This window comes from Camarhynchus parvulus, chromosome 1, assembly GCF_901933205.1.
Source record: "Camarhynchus parvulus chromosome 1, STF_HiC, whole genome shotgun sequence".
Taxonomy (NCBI): domain Eukaryota; kingdom Metazoa; phylum Chordata; class Aves; order Passeriformes; family Thraupidae; genus Camarhynchus; species Camarhynchus parvulus.
In genome coordinates, this window is record NC_044571.1 from 81,097,647 (window position 1) to 81,118,330 (window position 20,684).

Consider the following 20,684-nt stretch of genomic DNA (forward strand, 5'->3'; position numbering starts at 1 on the left):
AGAAAAAACCAACTATTTAAATTATAGTATGTTTTTCCAGGAACAAAGCACTTATATCTGTGCACACAAGCACATATACACACAGGCTATGCAGACAAGTATTCTGTGTATCATCTTTCAGAAAAAGTTGGCAGAAAAAAAGTCCTAAGTGGACAAAAAGCCAGGTAAACTAACTGAAAGGTGATATTTATGTTTGACATATAGAATCGGATTCCACTATGATTTTCAACTTTGCAGTATGCTGTGGAAAAAAAAGCCAAACTCTGCTGACATCCTTCTAATTTGGGTGCTTCCACAGCAATTGCAGCAAACAGAGTCTCTTTTCCCCTACATCCAACTATTCCCAGCTCTGTGCTTCAGCAGGATGGTCTTCCAGGTGGAAACTAACACAACCTTTTGCCCACTAGAACCAGTGAAGAAAATAATTTTAAAAAACACCAAAAGAATATGAGGAAATACATGGTTGTTTCTAAAAAGGAAAAGTTAATAGAATTAATCAACACTCTTTTTGTTTGTTTTATTACTAATTCCTGCACCAAAATAAATAATTAATTCCCAGAAAAACCTTCAAAACCAACTTTCTGAAAAAAAAAACATTTTCCAGACAGCTGCAAACTTCAGTTGTTAATTTAGATTCCCTAGACAAAGTGCTGTACAACAAGCTGTACATGTACATCACGCTCATTCTGTTCACAAAATTAACTACGATAGTTGCTAGAAACTGCTTGATTTGTTCTGCAGAGTGTCTTCCCTTAAAACACTGTTAGTTTATAGTTGCAACAGATGAATACATATTATCTACCCACCTCCCAGAAACAGCCAGAAACAATTTCACTGTGAAGTAAACAGGATGTGCTCAATCATGCATAGAAGTATATACTGCTAAACTGGTGTAAGTACTCTGCTGTAAAACAAAATAGTCAAATTTTATAGTGAGATAGTGATCATTTATTATTAATGCTCTGAAAAATAAGTCTTTGAGTACACCTTTTAACTTTCTAAAGGCATATAAGTAGGACATTGCTCTTGCAAAGCCACCTGCAGAACAGCACCTACTGTCTCAGTAAGGAGTAATTTCAGAGCCTACACAGGACCATGCAAATGCTCATATTCTCACATCTTTCCAAAGCAAGAAAAGGAATAAGCAGTCCTCAGTTAAGTTTAGGCTCCAATTTTTATTTTTTTTTAATTACTCCCATTATACTGTGCTAATAGCTTCATCAGAGGTAGGGATGGTGACACACACCAATGAAAATGCAGCAGGGTTTGTAAGGAGATATCATTTTTTTGTTAGACAGATACATGGGTAGCTCTTGTGCACAAGGATCCTTTTTCTTTAATTTTTTTCACCCTAAAATCAGCTTTCTGTGAACCACTCCAGGAATGTAATCTTTATGTTTTCCCCTGTAAAATGCATGGCTGACTATCACCCTGGTCATGGTTAGCTCCCAGATTGGGGAACTGACTTGACTGAATAACAACCACCCCTGGGACTTCTGCTCCCAGGATTCTCTTCAGCCAGTTCATTTCCCACAGCACTTCACTATCCACTCACACACCACTTCTGCTTGTAGAGACAGTGATAAGTCAAAGTGGCCAGGACTGAGTCTTGAAGTAAAAGGTTTATTTGTCATTATTCACCAAAATTCTTTTTACAAGCATTGAACATATGGTTAGCCCGTCTTGTCACATGTTGACACTGAAGGAAAATCCACCTTTTCCCCATGCAATTCCTGCTGATTGCTGTGAGGAAGGAGGCCTGGATCCTTTGCTGTGCTGATTCAACTCTCTAATCTGGCAGAAAGCTATTCACCTTTTGGAGGGAAGATTTTCACTGTTTATTTTTGAGGGGTTCCCCCCACCCTGTGACAGTGACTTCAATTACCTTACAAATAAGACCAGTGCATACCATAGCTATCAGGAGGTTAGTAGGCCAACCACTCCCCTTGGGAGGGGTTTATTATATGATGGTTTATTGGGGACAATAAACCATCATACTGACTTGGTCACTCCTTATCTAACTCTCCTCGGGAGCTTTGTAAAACACTGACAAAACACAGTTTTAGGGAGTCTTATAAGTGGCAAAATTTTGGCTTCAACAAAGCAGCAGCAGCATGACAAAGAACAAGTCTGCCACCAAACACAGATGTCCCATCTGATGTGTGTTACACACAGGGTGATAGTAATTTAAGGCTGTATTTCACTGACAAATCCAGATATGCCAGTGCTTTGGAGCAAGGAAGACTATTTTTCTCATGGAAACAATTAGCTTAGGATTGCTATTGGAGAGAAGGCACAGGGAGTGCCTTTACCTTACACAGGTGAAATAAGTTACAGATGAAGAGTAGAAGTGGAGTGAACTCAACAGGTCAGACTGAACCATCTCTGCCTGGTCACAATGACCATGGTACAACCTCATTGCATAAAATACACCTCTGTTTTCTAAAATCTATTGTTACTCTAAGGCAATTACAGAGAAACCCATATGGTTTTGTGCAATAAGAGCCTGCAGTGGCCACAATTTGAAACTGAAAATTGAGACTCAAAGCACTGCAGAATGCAGAGGCAGGATCATCCAACCAGTGTCATGGGGATGAGATAAAGATACCACAGACCTTTTCAGATCCTGCACATAAAACCAGAAGAACAGTAACAGAGGCTTTTTTCCTAAGGTCATGGGGAATTTTTGGGCTGATCTCTGAAAATGTGGAGCCAGAAGAAAAAAAAAATCATTGTTAAAGAAAGGAGATAGGATGATATAGCCACATCTGTTTAGAGAGGCTTGATCAGGAGCAGTAAGGTGCATGCACTTGAATGGCATGACCAGCAAAATGTCCAGCTTGTATGTCATGTCCAGCTACCCTTGCAAAAAAACTAACCTAGAACTATGTTTTTTAATACCAAAGCACTACTGGATAACAGAATCTTAGTGAACAGAAACAGCATTTGTTTGGAACACAGAGGAAATTCTGCTTCTCCAATTAAGCCAGTGCTTTAGAATCCTCAAAACACTGTCTTAAACAAGAGCTTTTATCTCTTTGCTGGTATGAGTAAGAGCATCTATCAGCTGGTTGCTCTAAGAATCAGCAGTAAAATGTCAAATTAATCCTTCCCCAAAAGGCTGAGAAGATGGCATAAAAAGAATGTGATGGTGCTAAAATAATGTATTACTTAAACAGTTTAAATTTACTGATGCAATTCCTAATCTCCTGATTTAAATCAATACAAAAGATAGATCAGGATACTTACAGTTTTAACCTAGTTTAGCTCCTGAGTTATTTAAAGCTACACTTTTGAAATCTGTGATGAGCATCTAGTGCAGATTTATACTAGTTTTACAACATTTATTTTAAATTTATATCCGTAGCCAAGCTACTGCATCATTTTCATAGCCAAAATTTTCATACTATATGCATTTATTGTTCCCCAGAAAGGGGTTATTTTTCATATAACTCTTTTTTAAATGAGGGTATATTTACTCATTAGCAAGTCTTTTAGCCTTCTTGATTACACATATATCTTTGGGAATGTGAAAGCAGGCACATTTTGCTTTTGGAGAGACAGAGGAAAAAGAGCCACTTCCCTGCACACACAACCGTGCACCCAGGGTCTCGCAGTTTGGTGGAGACATCTCTGATCCCAACAGCACCCATCCCCTGCAAACACTCTAATTCTTGGACAAGCAAGATTTTGCAGGTCACCATAGCTTCTACTTCCAGGATGGGTTTTCTCTGCTTGTTGTCTACTGCTCATGTGTGCAAGAGTCTCACAGGTGGCACAGGGTTTTGGGGTTACAACCCGGACAGAGTTCGTGCCGCATGGTTTCCTGGCTGTGATGCGCGGCTGCTGCGGAAAATCTGAGTCACTTTGTGCCGCTAAACCCATGGCGAACAGGAGGCCCCGTCCTCCAGGGCAGCAATACGTAGGCTTGCAGTAACACCGGGAACAAGCCCTGTTGGGGACTTGCCGAGGCTTGGGGTTGGGCAGGGGCGCTGGGCAGGAAGATGCCCTTTGAGGAGGTAGATAGGTATAGAGGAATGGGATGCCCTTTGTGTGGGAGGATGCCCTTTGGGAAGGTGTACGCGCTCCGCAGAAGAGAACGACCTTCGGGAAGGGCACCCTGTGGGGAGGAGGCCCGGCCGGGGCGGGCCCGGGCCCGGGGGCGGGGAGGTGGCGGCGGCAGGGTGCATTCGAGCGGCGCGGCGGCGGCGGGCGCGGCGCTATGGCGGGCTGGGCGCTGCGGGGCTTGGCGCTGGCGCTGCTGGCGGCGCTGCCCGCGGCCGTGCAGGGCGACACGCCGGCAAACTGCTCCTTCGCCGACCTGCTGGGCGCCTGGGAGCTCCGCGTCTGGCGGGCCGGCGGCCGCCACGGCAACTGCTCGCAGGCGGGTGAGAGCGCGGCGGGCCCGGGCAGCTCCCGCCCCGCGGGGCCGCGGGCGGCCGGGAGGTGCTCCGGGAGCGGGCGGGGGAGCGGCCGCTCCGTGCCCGGAGCCCCCGGAGCCGGCATGGGCGAGGGGAGGCGGCTTCCTCCGCTGCTGCAGTTCCACTTTACTGGTTTTGTTTCTCTTTTGTTTGTTCCGATGAGGACTTGACTAGGCCTCTCCGTGGGCCCCATGGCTCATGCCGGCTCGCTGCCCCTCTCTCATGGGTGGTGGCTCTGCCTGCCCGGGCCCTGGCTGCTCCCCGCAGGAGAGAGTGGCAGTGCTGGTGACACCTGGGTACCCCCTGAGAGGCTGTCAGGGAAGCCTGACAGCATCCAGAAAGATGGAAATACCACTTCCTTCGAGAGGATAATCGTAGTGGGGAGTTACTATTTAATGATCATATGTGTCATCAGTGTCATTTTAAAAATAGTAGATGCTTTGCATTTTTCTGTGTCATCTGCTTTTTGATCAGAGGAGACAAGTGGCAGTACTAGGACTGGAGGTGAGGTGCGTGGTAGGGTTGGAGCACTGGTGTGAAGGAGTGTAGGATGGGTGATGCCTCATCCCAGATGTTGTAGGGGAGGAGTTGTCAATGCAGACATAGTGCTTAAATGACACAGCATCCAACACCTTTGTAGTTCTAGAGCAAGTTGTGTTTCAATAAGCTGGTGTTTCTCAGTCATAGCTGTTTGGTGCTGCTGCTAATAAGATGTGCAGATACTGTGTAGCAGTGGAAAAAATGAACGTGTAGACCCACTGACGGGTAAGTGGAGGTCCTGAAGTATGCCCTTTTGCGGAGGACTGTATTTGACAAGTGTACTATAGCATCTTCAGGAATAAATGTTGCAACATCCTTTGTACGTTTTTCTGTATTATTTTTCTCTTCCATACAGTAATCATGCCCTAATGTTTTTTTCTTTTAGGGCCTGTGGAGAAAAAGGTGGTTGTCAATCTTCAGAAGCTAGATGTGGCTCAGGATAGTCTGGGCAACTATGGTTTCTTCACTTTGATTTACAATCAAGGCTTTGAAATTGTGATAAATGACTACAAGTGGTTTGCATTTTTTAAGGTAAGTTAACCTGGTGTGTTCTACACTACTGGCTGTTGCCAAAATGGCCTGTAGTTAGGCTTCTCTTCAGTCCCTGGGTGCCACAGTGGGTGTCAGTTGGGACACTTGATTATCTTTGGCTCCGAGGTTTGCCTGGATTGCCAGATAAAGGATTTCTTTTCATTTTTGAACGTAAGGAAACAGCGATCAGTGGTTGGGTAGGGAGCAGAGAGAGAGAAGAGGTATTCCACACTGGCCATTATCTGAAAAAAATACAGATGCTGCTACTTTCCCTTCTGGGCATGCTTAAAGCAGTTGAAGGCCTTCATGAAACTAACTTTCCTGATAGCCTGGATTTTTTTTTTAATTTTTATTTTTCTTTTTTTTTGGCACTGTGGACCCAAGTCAAATAGCAAATACCATTGCTTTTATCTTTCCTTACAAATGTTGTCAAATGCATGGACACTTTAGAGCCATCTATACTCTTTGATGGAGGATTTCTGGGATCTATAAATTTTATTTCAGAATACTACTCTAATATCTAAGGAACCTTTCTGCTGCCTGTAATTATTCGTTTGGAGTAATAGTGTTCTCTTCAGTCCCTGTTAATGCCTTCAGGTCAAGCTGAAAACAGTGATGGTAGACAGGGCTTAGACAGGAGAAAACACTCTTGTTAGGAGTGCTCTGCTGCTGTCCTGATGAGTAGCATGACAAATCTGAAGGGTGGTTTGGAGTAATCTCTGCAGGATGGCTTTACTACCTGGAAGACAGATCCTTTGTGCAGCAGGGCTTCTTAGCTGGTGAGTGCAGCCCTGGGCAGGAGCAATGAATGTGTTTTTGGTTGTTTCAGGAGCCGTGATCTTGTGAGTCAATAGTGAACATCCAGGCCTTGTCCAAGCATAAAATCTCTGAATTTTGGCTAGTACTAAAGAGGGTGAAGAAATAACTTTTGCTCTAAATTGTCTTTCTGGGAGCCATGGTAGATGGTTTATTTTACAGCAACTATTTTAAAGTCAGTGTTTTCAGGTGTTAACAAAAGCAAGTGATCCACTCTTTCAGGAGGACTGGAATCCTTACTGAATAGATATTATGTAGAAGGCTCCAGTTTAACTGCATCCTCCTTGCAGGTTCCACCTCTGCTGATTTGGGCTTGTATAAGGGAAAGGACTGTATAGATTTTTTAGCACAACTACTGGGGAAGTTATTTACATGCTCACTGTTGTAGCTTAACCCCAGGAAAGAGCAAAGTGCCACTCAGCCATCAGTGCATTGGGGGAGTGAATTGGAAGGATAGAAGTGGGAAAACTCGTAGGAGATCAAGGTCCTTTAATAGGTAAAGCAAAATCTGTGTGTGTATGCAAGCAAACCAAAATGAGGAATTCATTCACTACTTGCCACCAGGATAACTTGCCACCATAACAAGCAGGAAGCAGATGTTCAGCAATTTCCAGGAAAGCAGAGCTTCATTGTGCACAACTGTTACATAAGAAGGCAGATGGCATGATTCTAAATGTCCCTGTTTTCTCCTTTCACCAGCTTTTATTTCTATGCATGATACTTTTTGGCATGAAATATCTCTTTGGTCAGTTGGGGTCAGCTTTCCCAGCTGTGTTCCCTCCCAATATCTTATGCACCCCTAGTCTACCTGCTGTCAGAGCTGTCTGAGGAGCAGATGGAGGCCTTGGTGCTGTATTAGCACTGCTCAGCTAAACTAAAACATCCCTGCATTAAAATCACGGTTTTCTTCAAAAATCTGAAATGTGACATTATATGAGCTGCTATAAATAAAATGAACTGTCAAGACCTAGCACACTCTTATAACTGGGAATTTTTGAAATAAGAATTCAATCTTTTAAACAAGACAGGGTCTTGTACTTGAGGAGAATCAAAGTATGAGAGAGAAACACCTGACTGAAACATCTTTATAAGATAGTGAAATTATATTGCTGTGATGTACATTCCTCATAGGTTTGGCAGGTGATGCAGCAAAGCCTGCAGAGACACTGAAGGGTAATCTAACTGAGCAGAATTACTCTGAAACTTCTCAGGCAGGGACACCTCTATGACCTCACCTGCAGTAGGAGAACCTGCCTCAAAAGTTTTTGCTGCCTCCATGAGGACAGCAGAGCACTGTATGCTGTAGTGTTGTCCATGAACTTGGTTTTGAGGGGTCATCTCTGGCAGGGAGAATTCAGCAGTCATTTGTTGGACTCATCTGAGGAGAATATACTTGAACTAGCAGACTTTGGGCTGATATTTTACACTGAAATACAGAGTTTCTTTACAAGCTGATATGCTAGGCAGTAAAAGAGTTGCTGCTTATCAAACAAATTCCTGAGTGTGAGGAATTTAATCATAGAAACAGTGGGGCCTGCTCTGGGATATAAATGGATCTGTTGGTTGCCAACTTGAAGACAGCTGAGAGTCATTGAATGCTGCTGCTCTCCATACCTTGTGAAATACATCTCCAGAAGATGAGCTCTAAGTGACTCATAAGCACTGATGTCATGTATTGCATTGATTTCATGTGTTGCATTGATTTGCAAAAGTGCTCTTAAAACAACATACCAAAACTGTTGCAGAATAGTTTAAGCTGAAAGGAGCTTCTGGTGGTCATCTGATTCATCTTGCTGCTCAAAACAAAGTCAAATATACACCTGAGGAGTAGCATACACAATAGCTTGCGTTTTGTGGTCATTAAATGCGTCTCAGCCCTTTGTAAGCTGATGGATTAATTCTTAGTTTTGAAGTTGGCTTCAGTATTAAGAAATAGCAAGCTTGTTTGGGTCATTGCTCAGTAATGGGACAGCATCAACAAGACATATTTAAATTAAAGACCTCTTTCCTTAAACACCATAGAGAGGATTAGAGCCCAGGTCAAAGACCAACAGATTACCAAGATGCAAGTCTATTGCTAAGAATCATGAGGAAATACCACAGCACTTACTAAATGCATTTTTTGCTGCAGACAGCTACTTGCTGTTATTGGGCAACAACATGCAATGTGTCTATCTGCAAAACTCCCAATTTCACAACTGTTAATGGGCACTTGGAGGGAGGAAGTGGTTCCTTACAAACTGTTTGACCTTGTGACGTATTTAACTGTGCATATCTGTTTACTTTTAATCCAGTAAATATTGCATTACATATGCAATAGAAATACAGCAAGTCTGAGATTGAGCAGAGGGAGGATTTACCAGGTACAATGAGCAGCAGTGTTTGAGCCAATACAGTACTTTGTGAGTTTCAGGAATAGAAATGCCACTTCTGCTAATTGAACCTCCAGGATTTTTTCCTAGTGTTAAAGAATTAAGCTGTTAATTACTGGCGGGAATTCTGTGGGCTTGTCTAAATGGTGACTTTATCAGAGCTGCTGCACTGTGTAGATACAGACACAGCCTGTTTGGCTGTGCATGTTTCAATGAGTTTTTAATAGCTTTTTGTTCCTGTGGCTTACTAAACAGACACCCACTGAAACTTCTGTACGGTCTCATTGCCTTTACAAGATATTTGTTCTTTCACTTGAGACCTATGGGGAAAGGACTTAATACATCAAGAGGTATGGATTGGGTGAGCTTATCAATCCTATTTTTTTCCTCAGTTTACTTTAGTGTCTGAAATAAAGATGTTTTAACAGTGTTTTTTTCTACCGATTGTTGTACATACATTTAAAGTTTGCCAAATTGCAGCATCCTACTGCATTCTTGCATTCTGCTTCTAGCACAAACTAAGTTGTTTAATGTGTGCTTCTGAAACATCCCTGTACTGAACTTGGATGTGAAGTTAGTGTACTTGCTTTTGGCAGAAGCTTGATCATGTGCTTCTGCTGGATGATACAAGGATTTTTTAGGGTTATGCAATATGTAAAGCTTTAGTGATTTTTTTTTTACCCCCAAGGGATGGCAAAAGAAATAGGAACATAAAAAGCTAGAGTGAGGCTGAAGGGAAAGTGGAGGCTTTTGTTTCAATTACTTGATGTCTTTGAGGTATTTATTTATTGCTAAGGCTACCACTTTGGACATGAGACAGTCTCATAAGTTTCTCACTGTTTGTCCCTTAAGCAAAGTGGTTCTACTTCAGACTCTTGAGATGCTCTTAAGCAAATACCAGAAGTCTGACTTTCTTTTTCATATTGAAGCATTACAACTACTTCAGAAAAAAAAAAATAGATTTTAGAATATTTCACCACTCAAGTTACTAATTTTTTCCAGACTTGGTGACATCTTTGTCATATCTTTTTCTCTCTTGTGCTCCAGTGCTCCCAAATTTGGTTAAAATCAACGACTGCTGTTCTGAAACAAACAGAAACAAACTAGAACAGTGACAGCAGTTAATGTTTAAAGTTTTCAGGATATGGAAAAAAACCTCAAACTTTTTATTTTATGTTGCTGAAGTAGAAGTGCTAGAGTTGCTAATGCAACTCAATCATCCTGCAAGTCAATTGAAAGTCAGCTTTTAACCTGTCTAATTTGGGCTTGCTCAACTGGCAGTGAGCAACTGCTGCTTTCCTAAAGTGTAAATCTGAAAGCACAAAAGTCAGAATTGCAGAATGTTTCCTAAAGTAAAGAAAATCCACCTGGAGTTGATATTTACTCGCATTTTATATTGTGTAGCAAGATGCAGTAGTTTTTTTCTGGTAACATCATCTTCTGTATTTTTGTGTAGTAGGACAGCTGCAAGTCTGCAGCTCTGTTCTCATTCAGTGTGTGCTTCCCGTAGAAAAATGGATAGGCACACTTGTAAACTTGAGAGATAAGTCTCTCCACCAGGTTTAATGTGTAGGGTAGTCCTGCCTCCTGGAACTCAAGTTGGCTTATTGCCTAGGCATTGCTTAAATTGAGAACAGTAGATTTCAAAGAGGATGGGATGGCTGCCTCTCTATGTGGCACTGCTGAATTCTCATTAAAATGCTGTGACTAATAAGGTCTTCATCCTTTCTTGCTTTCCTCTTAGGGAGATTAAAGATTTAAAAAAGCTTTAAACAATTATGATTTTTACTAGGACTAGAATTGAACATACAATTAGATTGTCATGATGACCGACACAGGAAAGGCGTTATTAAAAGGATACTTCACTGGAAAGCTTCCCTGGGTTCAGTTACCTAACAGCAAGCTTTAAAGTTTAGCTACATGAAGGTTAATGTTGGCGTGGCTTGGCTAAATTTTGGCATTAGGCAAAACCACATGACTTGTCAGGATTGAGAAAAATATGCATTTGAAATAGAATTAAATTTTTCAAAGCTCATAATTGGAACTATGAATATAGTTTGGGTGCCTTTCTAAAGGAGTTCTCCTAGATTGGTCAGGTTGCTGGATGGAGTTAATGCTGCAGATTTCACCGGCTGATGAAATTATCATGTGACAGTTGCAGTCATCTTACCTCAAAACTGAAAACCATCTTTAAAGTCTGCCAAGAAATGTGTGAGAGCAGTTGTCCAGCAGTTGCTGGTGATCCCAGCTGTCTGGCTGTTATCCTCCATAAAGGATGTTGTTCTGGGGTGGGCTCCTTGGATATTTTGGGTACTGTGCTGGCAGCTTCTGCTGAGTCTGACGTTGTAATTCATATCCACCTGAGTCAGGTGTTGCTTGTGCAATGGTGCCATATCCCTGTCATATGACTTGCTGGGCAGGTCTACTCATAGTCAGTCCTCTAAAACTGGTACAGTCAAATTTCCTAGATCCTATCTGTCAGTCCTCCACAAGTAGAAATAAGAAATGCTGCATTTCTTAGCAAAGTTGTTTTAGCAATGATTTTATGGCGTACCTTCTGGTAATCAGTGACCATCATTGTTATGGCACTGATGAGGTTTTTTAAAGGGTTGTCTGCCACTTGTCTGCATCAGCAGTGCTCGGGGGGGGGGGTGGCAATTGTGACCTTATGCAGGTATATTTTCATTTCCTAGATACATTTCTATTTGGAGTTGAAATTCCCTCTAGCCAAATGTCATTCATGTGTTATGGTCTCAAAGTATCCATGTCCACTTTTCAAAGTCAGTTCAGTAGTAGCTTAGTCTGGTACTCTACAAAAAGGTAGCTACAGAGGACTAGAATTGCTTAATTTTAGGCTTCTACACAGACTGTCTGACATTGGTTTTTGTGTCTTGTTTATATTGAAGCATTGCTACTGGCTGTCTTTTCACCTCCTTTCTAAATTTTGTTGATACATGTGAACTGAAAGAAGAGTGCAAGAAATTCACTAAATTCATTTTTCTGAAAGATAAGTTGCACAAATGGTGTGAATGCTATCTTGGTTATCTCTCTGTGTCTTTAAAAAGGCAATGAATTTTGTCTCTGGAAAGGGAGAGGGATTTCTAGGAGAAAAACACTTTTGTTGTTGTTGTTGTTTTAATTTGCTAGTTAGCAGATAATTCATTGCCTTTTTTTCCATGAAGATAAGCCCCAAATTTGTGTTACTTGTTTTAATTCAGAATAACATTTTGCAAGGCAGGATTGTGGCAGGAAGCAGGCCTGTTCCTCTGATAATCTTCAGGTTTTCAGATTTAAGGCCAATGTTTGTTGAGAATAGCTGTGCTGTTTTAATCCGTGGCAGCTTTTAGATAGGAAAAACCAGGTATTAATTTCTATGGTCATGTAGAGCCAGAAAAGTGATTGTACAGTAACGTAGGTGTAAAGTCACTACCTGTTGCTTTTGGAAGTGTCTGGATTTCTAGTTCTGCTGTTGTGAAGAGTGTGTGTCCCAAAAGTCATCTCTGGACCTTGCCCTTGGCATTTGGCCAAGTGTAGGTATTTCCCACATTGCACAATCTTGCACACTAAGATAGGAAGAATAGTACAAGCTCAGCCTTCTAGTGCCCCCACTCTGCTCCAGCCAGCAAACACACTTGCTGGGTGTAGGCATGTTGCCTCTGCATCCTCCTGATTGGGGACAAAGCACATTCCCATTGTTCCAAAACAGCCAGAGGATTAACCTTTATTCTGCTGATCAATAAACTTAATTCTTTTACTGTAAGTTCTCTTTCAGATTTCTCAAAAAACCTCAACATAGACACAAACCTCCCAGTCTCCTTAATTATCTTATCCATCTTGGGGCATTTCCATCACTGTAAGCCACCACCTTCTTCAGTAAAGAAGCTGAGCAAACATTTTATTGAAACATAGTTACAGAATCCTGCATTGTACATGTGCAGCTCAAACAGGATGAGATTTAATGAAGTTTTCTTGGACTAGGAAACTTGAATTCCGTATAAGTGATTTGTTTTTGTGAATAGAGGAGTAAAGTTAAAGGCTTTGTTGCACAGGGTTTCAGGTGCCTTTGTAGTGTAACACAAACCACTAACCTTAAGAGATGAGTAATGAGCAAAGAGCCATGCGCCCCCCCCACAGTGAGACATTCTGTTGTCAGAGAATTACTAATCCAGAAAGTTTATGTACCTGGGCAAAGCTGCTAACTGTTGTATGAAGACACATTTTGCTGAATATATTACATTGTTGCTCTTCAGTGGTAAAATGAAGACTCTGTGGTTGAATAAGGAAATATTAGGACTTAGGACTCAAGGCTTTAGTGGCAGTCTCTGCTGCAATCTTTAAACGAGCTGTTCTCAAGGGATCATCATTTCTCACTGTCTCATTTTGATAGTTTCTGTGAAATTGTTCTTGACGCTTTGCCATCACAGCTCAAACCTAAAAAACTGGTTGGAAGTTTTGTCTTTGGTTTTGACTTGTGAAACAATAACAGTGCATAAATAGTACCTAAATTTTAAAACAGAAATCATGCATGTCTTCCTGTGAGGTTACTGGATGACAAACTTGCCATTCTCCCTCTCGGTCTTAGTTTCTCAAACTTCTGTGGCAATTCAGAGGTAGCTTGACTGGTCACATATTTGGCACAAGACATCTCAGGGCCTTGAGGAGAAGGTTGAGTACTAAGCAGTCTTTTACATCTCGCTGAGAAAGTAGCTGTTGGACCGAAATAATTAGCATAGGTTAGTTGATACTGATACGAACGCATACTTTATTGCTAGAAGTGCAAGTCACAACCCAATTGTCTTTTGCAGCTCTTTGGTAAATAGCAGTTTCTTTCATCTTCTTAACCTCTGGAGTGTGTTTGGCCACTTCCTGTGAAACACAGGCAGGCAGAAGCAGCTGTGAGTGGGTGGGGAACTACAGCTATGCTATCAAATGCATCTGCTCAACACAAGCATAACTTCTTCACATTACAGTACAAAAAGGAAGGCCTGAATGTAACCAGCTATTGCAATGAGACTCTGCCAGGATGGGTGCATGATGTACTTGGCCACAACTGGGCTTGTTTCATAGGACACAAGATTTCTTCATCTCCATCTGATATTCACATCAACGAGCTACCTCTCCAGAAGCCTGGGGGAAGGTAAGCAACAGATAAGTGACCTTTTACTGGAATAATATGTTTCATAACAGTGCTTGAGGTTTAGCTAAAATTGTAAGAAACAATTCCAGTACTGAGGACAAAGTTAATGCCAGTGATAATGTTGGAAATAAACCTGAATGCAGAATAACAGAGGAGGGCTTGCCTGCTGCATTACAGTCTCTTCAGTCTGTGATGAAGCCCTGTTATAAATCTGGCATGTCTAAGATAGTTATATTTAGTCTGTCTCAAGTTTCAGAAACCTTGCCTTGATCCAGTAATTCCATGTTTCTTTATCAGTACCTACCGGAAGACACTTCCAGAGTTACATACTGAGTTTAGAGATCACCTTTAGTTTCAATCTCAGTCCTTTTCTTACTGTTTTTTTGGTTGGTTCCTTTTGTTTGCAGACTCTCCCCCAGACGTTACGTGCACAACTTTGACTTTGTAAATGCTATCAATGCTCACCAGAAATCATGGAGAGCAACAAGATACGAGGAGTATGAGAATTTTGCCCTGGAAGAACTAACTAAAAGAGCTGGGGGTCTCTATTCCAGAGCTTCAAGGTAATAAGACACTGTTCTTCAACAAACCCCACTGCTGCCAAGAGTCTGCTTGTATTTGTCCTGGCTTTTAGCTGTGCTTAGTTCAGATGTTTAATCAAGTTTCAAGGCCTTCCAGTTCATGTTCATGGGATGCAAACATATTTTTCATTTGAGTGATTATTCTGAGCCTCTGCTGTCTCAAGCAGCTGGGACAATTAGAATCACCTACCTTTTAGTCTTGCTCAGTAACTCACTGCTGAACTCATACATGCAGGGAACCAGTTACCATCTCAGTGCAGTCTCAGTTATCTTTTCACTGTCCTGTCTGCTCATCAGCTGCTTGCTATAGTCAGGAGTTTCTGCTTGTGCTTCATGCTCTCTTCCACCCATGCAGTACCATGACAGTATTTGGTTGACCCTCTCAGGCTTTCAAAACAGACCCCAGAGTCTGGTGTTTGTGAATGGCACTGAGGACAAGTATCAGGTTATGTGAAAGTTGAATGCAGGAAGCTCTTGTTTTGCTGATAGGAGCATCACTTGACTGCAGGTGGTAGATGAGGACAGGTAATATTCAATACTTCTTCAAAAGTCACAGTAAAAACTTGCCCCAGAGAAGTCTCCAGGGCAGGTGGGACTACAGTTAGTGAATTGTCAGTGTAAGCCATGCCTATGCCTGAAGTGAAACTGTAGCTACTGTCAGTGCATGCTGCCAAGGCAAAATGGTTTCTGCAGTCAGAAATTCTACATACTTTGTAATTGCAGTAAGATAACTGTTGTAGAACTGTGTTGCTATAATCTCTGGGAGTTACCTCAGCATGTCAGATTGGTGCAAAAGTGCTTGACCTCAACAGCTCATGAATGTTAAGGAAACTCCCCCATTGGACCACCCAGGAGCTGCTCTGGCTGTCACACTCGCTGGGAGCTGGGACTGAGACCCCTTTGCAGCCACACCCCACACTCACAGTCACACCAGCATTCCTTACCTACTTGATGCCAGGGTTCCAATAGCAGTCTCAGATTTCCAGATCTTTAAAATAATTTGATCTTGGTGCAGTAACTAAATAGTAAAACAGCAGTTCGTACTGGGTCCCTCTGAGGAGGGACTATGAGCAAAGGAGCCCCTGGGCTTTTATACCCCCAGCCTTAAGTATGAAAAGTCTGGGGTCCTTTCTGAGTGTCCTGTCACCTGGCTGGGCCACTGGCAGGTCCCTGCTCCCTTTGTTGTACAAAAGGATTTTGCCACCCAGAGGTCTTTGAAGCTCACACTGTGGTTTGCCAACTGAATTACCTGCTGAATGTATTCCTCAACAGTGTGTAATTAATAATATAGTTCCCTCGGGGAGCAGTTTGAGTAGGTCTTGAATCTTGCTCAAGCTTATCTCTTCATATTGACACCCACTCAGTTTAGATGGAGACTATTTTAAATTGCATAGTGTGGAGCAAGTCCAACTAGTAGAAGCCAAATATGAAAATTGAGTGTTACATAATTGTTTCCTTGCCTACAGTGTGATATGTTTTTCAAAAATATTTTCTCCTCTTTAGACCAAAGCCTGCACCTCTAACACCTGAGTTACTCAAGAAAGTTTCAAGCTTGCCAGAATCCTGGGACTGGAGAAATGTTAATGGTGTCAATTATGTCAGCCCTGTTCGGAATCAAGGTAAAAATGAATAAATAAAACCTCTGAATTCAACGTTCTAGAGTTCCTTTGATGTAGTTTGTAATTTGCTGCTAACCAGAAGGTTTTGCCTAGTGTCTTGCAGCTGACAGGTTGCACCTTTACTGCGAATAACCCGTGGAAACTGGGTGGAGTGCTGGCTAACAATGCTGTACCAAAATAGGTGGTGATACTGGCTTGTCCAGATAGCGCTGACTTGCTGGAGAGAAAGCCTATTACCACAGTACCCTGCATAAACACAGCTGTCAGGTTTTGTCCAAACAATCTTAGCCATGGTTTTCTGCACACTGACTGATGTACATTTAATTTTTTCCCTGATTTCATTTGATGGCAAATTATCATGCAGCTTTAATGAATAAACCCATGAAAATTGCTTATACTTCCTCCAAATCTTATCACCCTGATAAATTCGGGTGTTACTTAACTGGATAATTGCAAGAGGAGATATTAGTCACTATGAAAATTGCAGACAATGATAAATATAAAATACTGGTAAGAACTTCGAAGGATACCTTGCTGATATGTGTTGATTCTGTAGGGAGTGTTTATAGCACTGTGGTGTGAGATGCTTAAATTATATGTTTATGTAATGGAGGCCAGGAGTAAGCTCCATTAATGTGTCCCTTCCCCGTGCCACCATAAACCTGCATCTGCTGGTAGCTATCTGGTGGCAGCTTTTGGGGAAAAGCATAACATTAGCGTGGTGGGAAAGGGATGACTTAAATCACCAATCCCTCATTTATGACTTAGTTATTCTCACAAATTCTGCCAGCTGTACTCCTGGTAGCAGAAGCAGCATAGGAAGGCTTATGGAATTGCTAGCTATGTGGAAACACTGGAAGATGGCAACAGGAAATTATATCATCCTCTGTAGGTGTGAGTCCTGTACTTTCTCTTGGTGTGAACTATGAATTTCCCAAGGGCTCTTTTATCTTCCAAACAACTGAACACTCAGTCCCAGACTTACCTTTCTCTGTGGTGTTGCTTCAAAGTTTCTCTAAATGAGAACTAGTCTGCTGTTTCCAATAAAAGAGCTTCCTACACTTTTTATGTAATCTGAGGGTCCATGCTGAGTATGTTAAATGTCTGTGGAACATGCATTCTGCCTCATCAAATGAGAATTTTAGCTTTAAAGGCTTTAAAAAAAAAAACAAACAAAACCCACAAAAGAGGTAATTCTGTAGACTTTATAAATACCACTGTGGTAACATGAAAAGAAATTTAGCAGCCAGTCCAGCAGAGTTCAGACTGAAATGGTTGAGTGAATTGTATTTTTCATGTTTTTGCACACATAATGCAACAGTGTTTTACAGTGTGGCCCATCTCAGATGCTGCGACTGTACAGTGAGTGGGAGGCATCTTTCACTGCTTCACTTTGCCCTGCTGGGAAAAGAGTGTTCCTGTTCAGGCTGATTTTGTCCCTTCTCTTCAGAGGTGCATCTAGCTGAGTGAAGGTGCAATTTCATGAAGTCTTGCTGTTGTAATAGCTCTGCTTTTATACACCTACACAGTTCAAGAGAAAGTATTTTGTTTTGTTCCTCAAGGCTCCCACATTTTCATAGTTCTGCAATATTTGACTTTCCCACCATCAGGAAACAAAAGGAAATCAGGCACCTTGATGACAATCAGTAGATAAAATAGGACGTCATCCAAGTAATTGTTCTTCCTGTGAAGCTTGTCATTCCATTTCCAAAGGCTTTAATGAGTGAAAGGAAGGTCCTAGAGAGTGCAGAGGCCTAAAGCTAGAAGCAATACTAAATTTTGATGCAAAAGTAAGGAGACTTAACTGTCTGCCAGGAAGCAGAAGGGAAATTAAGGTGCTTCTGAAAAGCCACTGTACAATTACATGCCCTTGGGAAGCAAGGGAGCAGGGATGAATCCATTATATTAAACATGCTATTTATACCACTATTTTCTTAAAAGTCAGTTATTTTAGAGGTAGCTGTAGAGGTGGAATATTTTTTCAACAGGAAATTACGGGACTAAATCCATTGGTAGGTTGAAATAAGAACAATATTGTCAGCATTCCCTTCAAATAGCTCATTGCCCCATAGCATATGTGCTCCATAAAGGGTAGATAGAGCCTTCTCAGCCCTGCTAATGTGGTCCCTGAAGATTCATTCTGAAGGAGTAGGGTAATTGGATAGCTCTTAAGCGCTACAGCTGAAAAACACTGGAGCAGTACTTTGCCTCTTATTCTTGAAAATAAGCTCAGTGTTCCCTGAGAAGTTGTTAGAAGTGGGTTTTGAATTGCATGCATGAAAGCTAAATGAAGATGTAAAGTTTTTGCTCTATTGGTGTTCAAGTTCTAATCACTGTCTAGTAGGTTTTAACTCTTTTCAGTGGACTTTAGGAATAGATGTACCTGATGGCAGGTGACTAGCCTTGTTTATGTTACTGACTGCTCCTTGTGATTCCTTTTTCTCCCCTTCTCAGGCTCATGTGGCAGCTGTTACGCATTTTCCTCCATGGGCATGCTGGAGGCAAGGATACGTATCCTCACAAACAACACTCAGAAACCAGTCTTCAGTCCCCAGCAGGTTGTGTCTTGCAGCCAGTATTCTCAGGGTAAGGATGATGGTGTATATGGACACCTTTCAAGTAATGACAATCCTGGAGAAGGAGCAGGAAGTTTGAAAACTTCCATCCCTTCCCCATTAAGTTACTTTTTCATACATCTACTTGTGAGATGGGAAATATCTAAGGAGTAGGGTTCAAAATGGAGCTGATTACAATGCTTACCTAGAAGGAATGGAACTAGATAATCTCCCAGTGGTATATTCAGAGGGAGGGGAAATGAGCAAAAGTAATGACTAAAGCTTTCCAGAGGACTGTATCCTTGTTAGGACAGATCCTTGTACTGCATGTAACTAGCTGTTATTTCTGACAGGGATTGTCAGGATGAGAAAAGGTCCAAGTATTAATGTTCCCAATATAGCTCCCAGAGATGTGAATTTTGCCCTGAGTGTTTCAGAAAGCTGACTGTAGCTAACTGGAGTACTAGGATGATCAGGGTCATTGAAGTATGTTCAATACTGTATCTGAAAGAATTATGAAAGATTTAAGTGGGAGAGTCTCCCACCTCAAATAAGAGAATTTCCAAGGGAAGAAGCACTTTTTTTTGGTTTATTTTGTTGTTTGTTTTTTTTAATAAGGTTGTGATGGTGGCTTCCCATATCTCATTGGTGGAAAGTATGTCCAAGACTTTGGTGTGGTGGAAGAGGACTGCTTCCCTTACACAGGCCAAGACTCTCCGTGCCTTTTCAAGCGCAGCTGTTACCACTACTACACGTCTGAGTACCACTATGTTGGTGGCTTCTATGGAGGCTGCAATGAAGCCCTGATGAAACTTGAGCTTGTTATGCATGGCCCAATGGCTGTTGCCTTCGAGGTTTATAATGATTTCATGCTTTATAAAGAGGGGATCTACCATCACACTGGGCTGCGGGATAATTTAAATCCTTTTGAATTGACCAATCATGCTGTTTTACTGGTGGGCTATGGTAAAGACCCAGAAAGTGGTGAGAAATTCTGGATTGTGAAGAACAGCTGGGGCACCTCATGGGGAGAAGATGGCTACTTCAGAATCCGCCGTGGCACTGATGAATGTGCAATTGAAAGCATTGCAGTGGCTGCAACTCCTATTCCAAAGTTATAATGTAAATGTCTTCATCCAGTGCCTTGTCCTGAGCCATGAGAATGCACTGATGGTTGAAGATTGTGGTTAAAATCTGTTCCCTGGCTTGAAAACGCAGCTTTAAGGAATTTTTCAACAACAAAGCAGTTTCCATATGTGAGAAGATGAAGACTATTAGATCTGCTCTGTGCACTGGAGGCTTCCTCTCAAGTCTGACTGTAGATCACCCAGAAGGGCTGTTTTGGCAGTGATGGTGATTAGTTACTCATCATTGGATGTACCTTCAATTACCAGTTGCATTTTTTTCCATGGGCAGTCTTGACCTTCAGATCTGAGGGAAGTGTCTGCTATGATAGTCTGTAACTGCTTTGAAGGGACGCTGTAGTGCCTTACTTCTCAGAAATCAGGAAGTCACTGCAATTTGGAACATAAATGTATATTAGGTAGGAAATTAGCAATTATGCTGATGAAAATAAAATTCAAAAGCCCCAAGTGTCCTGTGAAAACTGCATGTCAATCCTTATGACAATAAAAATCAATTCTATGTTTCAGGCTGTTACTAAATGTTCTAGTTCTGGATTTTGTTGCTGTGCTTCACAATTGATCCTTTCAGAGTTCAATAAAGAACACCCCACTCCTAAAGGAGTTTGTATTTGTGGAAGAAATTCGTTCTTTTGGTGACCTGTCTGAGTTTTGAGCTTCCTCAAACTTTTTACTTCAGCAGAAGCTGGTGTAAAAGAAGGATGAGAGGGCAGAAGAGCTAGTAAAATCTTCTATGTGAAGCTGAGATTATCACAGCAGCATCAAGCAAGTTCTCCAGAAGTGCAATAGTCCTTGCTATGGATGTAGAACAGTTCATTGAGTAAATTTGCTAACTCCCCAGCAATCCTGTGTAAATCCTTTCTTTTAATCTGTTGCTCTATTTCTTTCAAATATACAAGGTAGAAACATAGGGTTGAGAGGAGGGATTGAAACACTTGGAATTAACCATTTCTCAGCAGCAACACAGTAC

At 41.7% G+C, this 20,684-nt stretch overlaps 1 protein-coding gene across 1 annotated transcript; it reads left to right on the forward strand.

The window, feature by feature from the left end:
• Positions 1–4,197: 4,197 nt before the first annotated feature.
• Positions 4,198–20,329, forward strand: CTSC (cathepsin C). Its single transcript, XM_030955208.1, has 7 exons — positions 4,198–4,388; positions 5,347–5,492; positions 13,651–13,817; positions 14,225–14,380; positions 15,902–16,017; positions 18,472–18,603; positions 19,191–20,329. The coding sequence occupies exons 1-7, from the start codon at positions 4,223–4,225 to the stop codon at positions 19,691–19,693; spliced, it is 1,386 nt and encodes a 461-aa protein (XP_030811068.1). The 5' UTR covers positions 4,198–4,222; the 3' UTR covers positions 19,694–20,329.
• The last annotated feature ends 355 nt before the right edge of the window (positions 20,330–20,684 follow it).